Source organism: Marmota monax, unplaced genomic scaffold, assembly GCF_021218885.2.
Source record: "Marmota monax isolate L192 unplaced genomic scaffold, Marmota_monax_Labrador192_F-V1.1 WCK01_AAM20220418_F8-fsc00014, whole genome shotgun sequence".
Lineage (NCBI taxonomy): Eukaryota > Metazoa > Chordata > Mammalia > Rodentia > Sciuridae > Marmota > Marmota monax.
In genome coordinates this window covers 11,522,696-11,533,091 of record NW_026695222.1, presented here as the reverse complement: position 1 = coordinate 11,533,091, position 10,396 = coordinate 11,522,696, and the positions used below count along the sequence as shown (strand labels likewise).

The window sequence follows — 10,396 nt, the reverse complement described above, 5'->3', positions numbered from 1 at the left end:
CAGTGACACAAGGTTGACCAACACATTTTTAGGGATGTTGAATTTTGATGGGATTTTTTCTTTCTATTTTTGTAGATAATGATGGGAGTTGTTATTCCATGTTTTTACATGCACATAATCTAACAATATAATTTGGCCAGTATCACCCCCCAGGACTTCAACCCTCCCTCCCTGTGATGGGATTTTCAACACATGAAGAAGATAGTCTTTAGAGAAAGAGTTGGAGAATATAAGAGCCATGCCATTGTATAAGGAAAAGTATGTTGAAATATAAGATCTAAAAGAAATCAATATCCCCAATAATGTTTTTATTCATTTATTAAAAAATTTGAAAACTGTTTGAAAAAAACATTGCAGTTACTGACCTAGACATGGAGGCTTAGATGGTCCATTCCCTGTTAGAACTCACATTCTATTTGAGGAAGACAGACAAGCAAAAACAGGCAGTTCTCACTTTGGGGCTGATATGCATGAATTTTAGTTGTAACAGTTTAATTAAATAGCACAAATCCCCCAATACATGGCTCAAATTTAATGTCACTGTAGGTTTACTGCAATTGCATAGAGCAAATTCCACACTAGCTCTTTCATCCACAGACCATTATGGGGACACCAAATGGTCCTCCTCTTCAGTGACTCGTCACTGTTGACTCTTGGATCCGTCCTGTGACTGTCTCACTCAGTTTCCACACAGACAGTGGAGCTTGATTGTCATGTGACTTCCTTGTCTCCCAACAATGAACCCACATGACATTTTCCAGAAATGAAAAATTGAAAGAGGGACTTGCCAACAGACATGAAAGGACAGGAGAGGTGACAATGCTGGAAGTGAGATTCACACTGGACACAAGTGGAGTCAGGATAGAAGTAGCTGGCTATGGTGTGTGGACATGGATCCCACATGGGGACTTTCCTTTGGCAGACGGAGGAACCTAGTGAAGGTGAAGCTACCCACATACACCAGGGGAGTGGTGGTGACCAAAAGGGTGATGGTGTTAAAGGGGCTGATAATTCCCCAAGGCAGAGAAGATGCTTGCTTTATATTTTAAAGAAGAACAAGATGGACACTCTTCAGACTCCTCTGGATAAATTTTTACAAAGAAAAACAACACTACCACTCAGTTTCTAATGTTTCCACTTACAGTACACTAAGTGCTCATCTTATTATTATTTACATTTCCCTATACATTTAAACTGACATTTAACTGACATAATGAGAGTTTTTAATATTCTGAAAAAAACTGTGAATGTGCAAGAACAATCACTGTTTTTCTTAATCTCCATGGAGATGGCCCAGGGTTTCTATGGACAACAAGGACTGCCATCATCCAGTATAATGCTATTATTAATAAGTGCTGAGGAAGAAAACCACTCAGATTAAGGCAAACTTTTTTTCCTGGCTTTGAGGCATGGGACATCTATGTAAAGGAGAATGAGAATTATTCTTATTAAATAATTATGAGTTTCCTTTGAGAACCTCAACACCTTGCACCTCAACAAGGCTGGGGAGCAAGGGTAGGCAGGAAAAAGAAGGTAGAATGACTCTTGAGAGCGAGGACTTGGGGTGCTTGATGGCTGAGCCCAAGGCAAAGGAGGAGAGCCATCCTGATGCGGTCAGATGGGGCTTTCTTGTCACATTCTGGGGAGGGATCATGAGTTGCTGTCCAGAGGCAGGTCCCAGGGCCCTGCTCAGGACCATGAGTGCAGGCTTAGCCTGGGGCATCAAGGACTGGGCAGAGGCACAATAGGGGCCTGTGGGTTGGGTGGTGTCCTGGGAGGAGACATTTGGAACAGTCTACAGAGGCTTCTGGGCAGCTCCTTCTCTCAGACTGAGCACCGTGGAGCAGGAAGAAGGTGGCAAAGACTGAGGGTCCCAGGCAGCAGGGCTTGGTGAAGGATCTGTGGGAAACATGTCCACATTCAGTTATCTGCTTATCTTTATGACACATCTCCTGAGAGCTGTGATGTCCTGATGTGGTCGTCCTGGGATGCCTGTTGTCAGTGGCCCAACAGCCCCAAGACAGGACTCTGAGCTCAGCCTCTCCTATGTACTGACTGTCCTCCCTTCTCTTTCAGCTTGGCCACACTGAAGGTCAGAAGGGGAGCAGCCCTGAGCAGCCCATCTAGAACTTCTCGACATTGCTTCCTATAGTAGAATCTTCCTGTCCATAGAGATCTAGTGGTGGACTAATCTAGAGGTGGCCTCCAAGTGACACACCCAATCTGATGCTCTTCATTGCGCCCCATTATCCCATCATCTCTGGGGCCCCTAGGAATCAGTGCACACCCACTGACAATCCTTGATCTCATTTCCTGCAAACCCCACACATTTCCTGGGAGCTGGGACTCCATAGAAGTTGCCCGATATCCTGAGGGTGCTGAGAGGTGTGTGGCTGGTTCTCTATACCCCCTGACTCTGCAGCTGTGCACAGGTGGGCTTCCACTCCCCCTGGCCCTGCCCCTTCTGCAGCAGCCTGTTGTTCACCCTCCTCCTGGGGACTTACAGTCAGGACTTCTGTTTCCTGTGGACGTAAATGGCAAAGACACTGACAGCCATTAGGGTCTTGAGTCCAAGTAACAGGGCTATGAGGTATGAAGCAAGATTACAATTCACTTTTCCTAAAATCAAAGGACAGGAGGACCATTAGAAGGGCTCCCGGGAGTCAGCCCCAGGAACCTGCGCTTGCTCTAACTGAGGCTCCCTGGGCCCAATGTTGTGAAGCTTGAGCACACACACCTGTCCTGGCTGCCCTGGTCAAGCCTGAGGCAGAAGCCCAGTCAGAGTTTCCTCAGTCCCACTCAACCAGCCCCAGGTCCCAGGGTGTCCTCACTGACGGGAGGTGAAAACGTGTGCTCCGTGCACACTGCCCACCCAGCCATGCCAGTTCCCTACTTGATCCTCACTATCCCATGGGGAGGGATTATCATCTCCTCCTGAGAAGGAAACCGAGGACTGGGCCCAGAGAGGTTACGCCCCATTATCCCATCATCTCGGGGGCCCCTAGGAATCAATGGCATATAAAGGTGACACCGTAGATAAAATGGACCAAAATTCCTTAAGAACAGCCTACCCCAATACACATATTAAGAAATCAATCATATGAATGGCCCTAAACTACTAAGGAAATTTATCATTTTAAAACTCAGGAAAAATTTCTTGATGCTCATATATTTTCCCAGGGAAGTTGCACCATGCAATTAAAGATGAATTAAAACTAATTCTGGTGCACCAAAACCAGCTATAAAATGAATTTTGGAAAAATCGGAATATATGCTCCAATTATTTCAAATTATTGGAGAATTTTTGTTAATTTTATGATAATAAGCTGTATAATAAACATGAATACTACCTTTATTATTAATTTTCTTATCTAGAATAATGCTGTTGGATTTGTAGAGGAATGTCCTCTATCATTTGACCATTCCAGATGTGGACTCCACTTGCAGTGGTGTGCATACCTGGCTAAGTGATGAGTAGATGGGATTAGGCAGCTCCCCCATGTATCTCTAACTATGAGGGAAACTGTCATTCACTGCCTACCTACCATTAGTCTTCCTGCAGGAAGGCACAGGGACAAATCCGTGGCCCATGAGGACCATGATAGGGCATGCTGGAAGGAAACTGGCCCTTGAAAAAGTCTTTTGGAGTCTGGACCCACTCCTGTGTTACACAGGGAACTAAGTCACACTGGGCCACAGAATGGAGTCTCCAGACAACTGTGGTGTTTGGGACAATGTTCAGGGGAGAGGGAACATTTCTTTCATTAGCTTTATAGGCTGGCGATTTCCTTGTCCCCAGGGACCTTAGATTTGCCTTGAGTTGTGTAGATGGATCTCCGGGTGTGAGGGCAGGAAGTCATCAGCAACACCCCTGTTGCTCCCCAGGGCCATCCTAGTCCTCTTTCACAGGGTGCAAAAAAGGACACTGGAGACAAGTTGAAATTTGCATGTTGTGATGGTGATTGAGGTTGCCACCACGGCTGCCCAGAGCCTTTGTCTTTCTGTGTGCATTTCCGGAATCCTTCAGTTTCTAGAAGACCATCTTTTTGGATTTTGATTGGAATTGTGTTGATTCTAGAGATGGGATCAGTGAGGAGTGATCAGTCCCTCTGAGTATGTATTCAGATTTATTCAAAAATCCTTTCAGAGCTGGTTTTGGTGCATCAAAATTAGTATTAATTCATCTCTGGATTGGTCCATACTTAGTAGCCCATCCTCAGGGAGTCCTTTCCAAATTTCATCCAGGAGAGACAGAATTTTCTAGGTAAGGAAACAGATGAGTATGGAAAATTCCAATATGGAATGGAGGCTGGGCAGAGGATAACAGAGTAAGGAGCAGGGAGAGGCCCCGAGGAAAGATAGCAGAGCACTTGTTAGGTGCAGAGACAAGAGGCAGGACAATAGGATAGGCTGGTCCCCTCCCTCCCTGATTCTCTTCTTTAATATCTGCTTATGTCAGAACACCCATGGAGAGATGGATCAAGCTCTTCACAGAGGAGACTCTTGGGGTGAGGATGGGGGCGGGATTGCAGCTGACTTGATGGTTCTAGTATAGATTTATAGACTTGAGAATTATTCTGTAGTAAACATGAATATACTTTACCACTTAAAAAAGAGACTGGATACAAAAAGACCCCATCAGCTGGAGTGCTTATCATGCCAGGAGATGTTCATACCCTGCTCTTTCTGAGACATTCAGCCTCTGGTTCCTGGAGGTGGCTGGCTGCCCATCATGTACCACCTGGCAGGTGAACACCACGTCCCTGCTCTGGGAACATAAGTCCACCAGGAGCCAGCTCATGTGGTTATATGTCCCATCTTTGTTCTCTGTGATGACTGAGGTGGATTCGGTCCTGGACACATTTCCATTCTCCACCCAGGGCAGCTTTAGGCTCCGGGGGTACAACTGCATCACCTGGCAGGTGACGTTCACAAGATTCCATGCCATGGTGGGCAGTGGGGTGACCTCTGTGGAACTGAAACAGCACAGGCAGAAGCTGTGACCTTATGGCACAGACAGCTGAGCTCCTCCCAGCAGGGCAAGGGCCTCCCTTGGGACAGTACCAGGTGTGAAGCAGGGACTCAGACATTGAAGGTTTGCACGGGAGTGAATCACTAACCACAGGGCCTGCCATACCAGAGGTGCCAAGTGACCAGCAGCTCCTCTTAGGGTAAAGTGAGTAAGGTTGACAGGCTGCCTGCAGCAAGTGAGCAGAATAGATGAAACCTCCCTGCACATCAAGGCTTGGCTCTGAGAGGAGCTCAGCAGTGGTAGTTGCTTCTGGTCAATGAAATGAAGCCACCACTGATGCTGGACACAGGGCAGGAGTCCACATGTGCATGGAAGGTGACAGCACTGCTGGGAATTAGAGCAAATGCTCCTGGGGAGCAGCAGGCTGGGTGGCCAGGTGTGGGTTGGGGTGGGGAACAGGGTCCTATACCTTGTATGGTGTCAGACAACTTGGCAGTCCCACAATGAGGAGGGCCCCCCTGCAGGGTGAAGTGGGCACCTTGCAGATGATCTGAGAGTGAACGTCCTTGGGGCCCAGGGTCACTTGGGCTGTGCTGGGGGGACACACTGTAGGACACACTTTCTCCCGTGGGGTCCATGCTGGTCTGGGTGTACAAGAGCTCATTCCCATTTTTGAACCACTTGAGGGGTGATATTTTGGGAGGAGAAGCTGTGGGACTTGCAGGTGAAGCTCACCATCTGCCCAGGTGTGGCCCTGGTCACAGGACCTGACACCACGGGAGGAGAAGGTCTGGCTGAGGAGGAGCATTGACAGACAAGTCAGGAGATTGGGAGACCCCCCTCTGGCCCCAAGTATGTGACCCTCTGCAGAACCTTGTGAGTCATTTTTATTTTTTTTGTTTGTTGCACTGGGGATCGACCCTCAGGTGCATGCCAAGTACATGCTCCGTCCCTGGGCTACACCCAAATGACAAGACTTCATTTTCTTAATCCTCCTAATGAAGCTCTGTGCATGTGTAGCCCTGTGTGGTGTCCCTTCTCTTTGTCTCTAGGCAAGCACAGCTGTCCAGGCAGACAGTGAGGACCGTCAGCCCAGGTGCTGCCCCAGGCCTGAGATCCAAGCCTTCCTCTCAGCACCAGGGCACAGCTATCAACCTCGTCAGTGAGGAGCTTGTGGACCTTTCTCACTCTTTTTAATATCTGTTTCTGCACGCTGACCTGGCATCCTTGCCACCCAGGGAACTGTTTAAAGAAGCAAATACAGGGACAAATAGCACCAGGACACCATCATGAATAGGGGAACAAGGCTGTTTGAGTTTCATACACATGTATGACATGTGCTGCGCAGCACGTCTCTTCCCAAGCCACACGGAGCACAGTTGGCTTTGATCACATAGGGCTGCCTCTGGAAAATCAGCAAAGAGTGGGGTGCATTGGCTCAGTCCGAAATCTCAGCAACTGGGGAGGCCGAAGCAGGAAGACTGCAATTGCAAGGCTAGGTTGGGAAACTTAGCCACATCCTGCCTCAAAATAAAAAAATAACAAGAGCTGGGGATGTAGCTCAGAGGTGAAGTGCCCATGGGTTCAATCCCCAGTGCTAAAAACAAAACTAGACTAAACAAATCTGGCAAACACAGGTCCTCCTATTGGCAGATTTTATTCTGTGCAGGGTTCATCCACAGGGGGTTATGAATTCACCGATCATTCTCATTTCCACAAATATACCATGGGTCTCACCTGGGCCAGGGACTGAATTGAGAGGGAGAGGATGAAGGGGTGCTTTTCTGAATCTGGGTCACTTTGCATTGGAGTCACAGGTCACTGAGTGCAGAGGAAGCCACAGGGCTAAGATTTTAGAATACAATTTCTAGGTGAAGCCAGGGACTGATGGCCCAGGCCCCTGAGCAGATCCTTAGGGCATTCAGGGGAGAGGATGAGCAGGACAATTACCTGTGGACAGGTACTTAGAGGGATCCTTTGGTGTCTCCAGATTGCTCATTACCACCCAGCACCTTCTACAGCTGTCACCAGGCAGCAAATGCCATGAATATTTGTATCAGCAAATATTGACCTCACTGCCTGACATGCACACAACACTCAGAGGGCACAATATGGAGGGTGTCACTGAAGAAGTGGAGTCACCCAGACCACAGCAGCTTGGAAGTCCCTACAGGGATTAGGGATTTGGATCAAAGGCCACTTATCAAGAGCTGCTCAGCATCCTAACACTGTCCTGAGCCCTTGGAGCCTCTCAGCTCTTGAATCCCCACCTGTCCCATGAGCGGGTCCTAGTGAGAGCCCATTATGAGATAAGGCTCAGGAGGGACATGGCTGGCCAAACTCACCCAGGATGGGGGAGAGGTGAAAAGAGCAGACTCCTCCACACAGGAGGATTGCTCAATAATTATTTCTGCAGATGGAGTCCCTGGCTAACGCTGGATCTGAGCTGGCTCTGTCGGGAGACCCTGCCACAGGGCCCCAGAGAGCTGAGCCCAGCACTTGCTGTTCTGAAGCAACCACACTGAGAAACCCTCCCATGCTCTCCTTCATTGCCAGAGGAAAACCCCAACTTTCCTTCTGTGTCTTCAGGACATCTAGCTCAGGGTTTTTCAGCCCTGGCTGTGTGTTAGAATCTTCTGGAGTAAGTGAAAACTTCAGATGCCCAGACCCACGTCAGAGATTTTAGAATACAATTTCTAGGTGAAGCCTGGGTCTGGGGAATTTTGTCTTCAGTTTTCCCCATGATTCCTATGCACAGCCAGTGGGGAGCCCCCAACCCCACCCACCACAACAGTAAGAACAACTGTAACATCTCCACAGGAAGAAGGCTTTGCCCTTGTTCAAATAATGGAGCAGTTCTGTGTGTCCTGCTGGGGCATCTCCCTGTGGAAGGAGATCGTGGCCGACATTCAGGAGAGGTTCTCCAGTCACTGTGGGCTTCAGGGTGTGAATGTCAGTGGCACCTGAACCTTGGGAGATAGATGAGGACCAGAGATGCTGCTCGCTGCCCAGTGGGTCAGGTCAGGGTCTGTATTGAGCCCCTCCTGTGCCCTGGCTCCTCTGTGGGGACAGTGTCTATCCCCAGGGCAGCAAGGAGCCTGGGCTGGAGTCAGGTCTGGGCTCTGTCCCCTCCTGGCATTAATGTGCTGTGTGAGAGAGGGCCTGCCTGGGCCTCCAGCTCCCCAGGTCAACAGGGGTGGGCACAGTGTACTGACCACCTCAGCCTCATGGCTTAGGAAGAGTATGCAGAGCCTCTCAGGAAACAGAAAGTGAGCACCTGTGCTTCCTGAACCTGGAACCCCTGTGTCACATACATGGAGAACACTCTCTGAGTGAGTGACCCAGCTCTTCTCCTACCCTGCAGGGCCTGTGAGGGCTGGTCCCTGAGACACAGGGATTTACAGACAGACCCAAGGCAAAGGCCCCACCTCTTGGCAGCTCCTCCACCAGGGCCCCAGGTCTACAGGGAACCTGAGCCTGTCAGAATCCTCCCAGGTGCTGTTCCAGGAGGGGAAGGAAGGAAAGCATGCCCTGGCCCCTCCCTGCTCTGGAGGGCCTGGTCCTCACTAGGAACACTAGCCTGGTGGGAGGAGAACTTTACCTGCTCTGCTCCCAGCTCTTTCCAGAGCATCCTGGGTGCTTCTGGCATAAAGAGAAGGGTCACCCCCACAGGGCAGTGCTCTCTAAAGGTAACAGATATGGTCTGGCTCTGTGATTGGCAAGTCCCTCAAACCCTCAGAGCCCTCAGCTGGGGAGCCACAGGACAGGCCAGACTAGAAAAGGTCAGGGCTGTGGAGCAGGCAGGTGAGGGGTGCAGATGCCCCCATTTGCCAGCCATGGAGCCTGGACCAAACAGCATGGCCTCCACAGGCCTCTGCCTCCCTGACCTGCAGAAGGGGTGACCGCAGGTCATGACATGAGCACCCAGTGCTGCTCCTGCTTCTTAGCTGTGGTCCCCAGGATGGAGGGTGTGACCCCGACCTCCTGTCCCACCCCAGGGAGGAGGAGGCAGCTGCACTCACCTTGCACAGACAACTCGGTGCCTGGTCCAGACTTGTCGATTTCTGGAACTTCACACAGTAGTAGGTGCCGGCGTCTGCTGGGGTGACATTACTGATGCAGATGGAAAAGTCCTTGTTGTCCCTCTTTGTTGCATCTGAGGGATTTGTGACTCGGGGGAAGTGGCAATCTTTGAAGTTGTAGATCAACTCCCGGCCTGGCCCTGCCCCCTTAAACCACCAGATGGACCCCACAGGGAGCAGGGCGGTCACAGTGCAGTGCAGAGTGGCCGACTCTCCAGCAGCGACAGACACTGACTTCTCAGGCTGAATCACCTGCAGCTCCTGTGCAGCTGCTCCTGGGGGAGACACAGGGTGGTCACCATTCATCCTGGGGGATTCTCTTGGTTTATCACGTGGTATCAGCAATGCCTGTCACTGACTGAGTGCCCACAGAGTGGCCTTGAACTCAGCACAGGGCATGTGTCCTTCACACTGAGCCTCCCCTGGCCTGCACCTCCACACTGTGAGACACCTGCCCCTGAGGCCCAGAGCCCTGAGCAAGGTGGAGGGAGGGGACTTAGGGCCTGAGCACCCCCCCCTCCTGAACTCTCATGTCACCAACCATGTATTGCTTTTTCCCTTTCTGGCCACTGGTACAATGGACCATGCCATTGGGTGGGGTCCTGTGGCTCCTTGAGACTCCTGCGTTTTGGGGGAGTGGTGGGTACAGTTAGTAGGAAATGCATTTCATTATGAGAGTCTCTGGCTCAGCTTCCTTGTTCCACAGAGATTCCCAAGCTCATGATGGGGTTTCCTTCATCACCTTGGAGTGATCATAGTGCATACAGCCATGAACTTGCAGCTCAAGTAAGAAATGAAATATTGCTGAACTCCTCGCATATTTCCCCACAGTAAAATTAAATTATATCTAATGCCGCTGTGACAAATGACTGCACACCTAGTGCCTAAGACAATAGATCTATCATGTTATGGTTGTAAACATGAGAAATCCAAATTTCCTACCACTGGGTATCCACCCAGGGGTCCTCATGAGAGCTATGTTTCATTACAAGGCTTTGTTCCCTATTCTTTACATCCAGGGGGGCTGCCTGAGCTGCTTCCCTGTTTCCCATCCTCCTATGACTCCACCCTCTTGCCGTCCCCATCCCATATCCTTCCCTAGCTCACCCCTCCTGCCTCCTTCTCCTCAGGACTTGGTGGGCCCAACTTGATTAGAGACCAGCACTGTGAAGCAGCTGTCTCCAACAAGCTCTAGGAAAATATGGAAAAGTAGAAAAGGAAACGTGGAATGTGATCAGCAAATTGAAAACATCAATAAAGGGAGAGACAGTATAAAAATACACGAAAGAGACATTTGGGGGTTGTAAAACTCAACTAACTGAGAAGTTCACTGGAGATTCCA

At 49.8% G+C, this 10,396-nt stretch overlaps 1 protein-coding gene across 2 annotated transcripts; it reads right to left on the bottom strand.

Moving 5' to 3' along the window:
• Nucleotides 1-300: 300 nt before the first annotated feature.
• LOC124085373 (signal-regulatory protein beta-1-like) lies at nucleotides 301-9,579 on the bottom strand. 2 transcript variants are annotated; one of them, XR_009225807.1, is made up of 3 exons: nucleotides 8,995-9,579; nucleotides 2,505-2,619; nucleotides 301-1,899 (listed from the first exon to the last, which is right to left on the bottom strand). XR_009225807.1 is itself a non-coding variant. In XM_058575482.1 (2 exons), exons 1-2 carry the CDS (start codon nucleotides 9,358-9,360, stop codon nucleotides 1,825-1,827), a joined length of 441 nt encoding a protein of 146 aa, XP_058431465.1. In that variant the 5' UTR covers nucleotides 9,361-9,579; the 3' UTR covers nucleotides 301-1,824. The 2 variants fall into 2 exon arrangements, 1 of the variants encoding a protein (XP_058431465.1); XM_058575482.1 differs by lacking the exon at nucleotides 2,505-2,619.
• Between the last annotated feature and the right edge of the window lie 817 nt (nucleotides 9,580-10,396).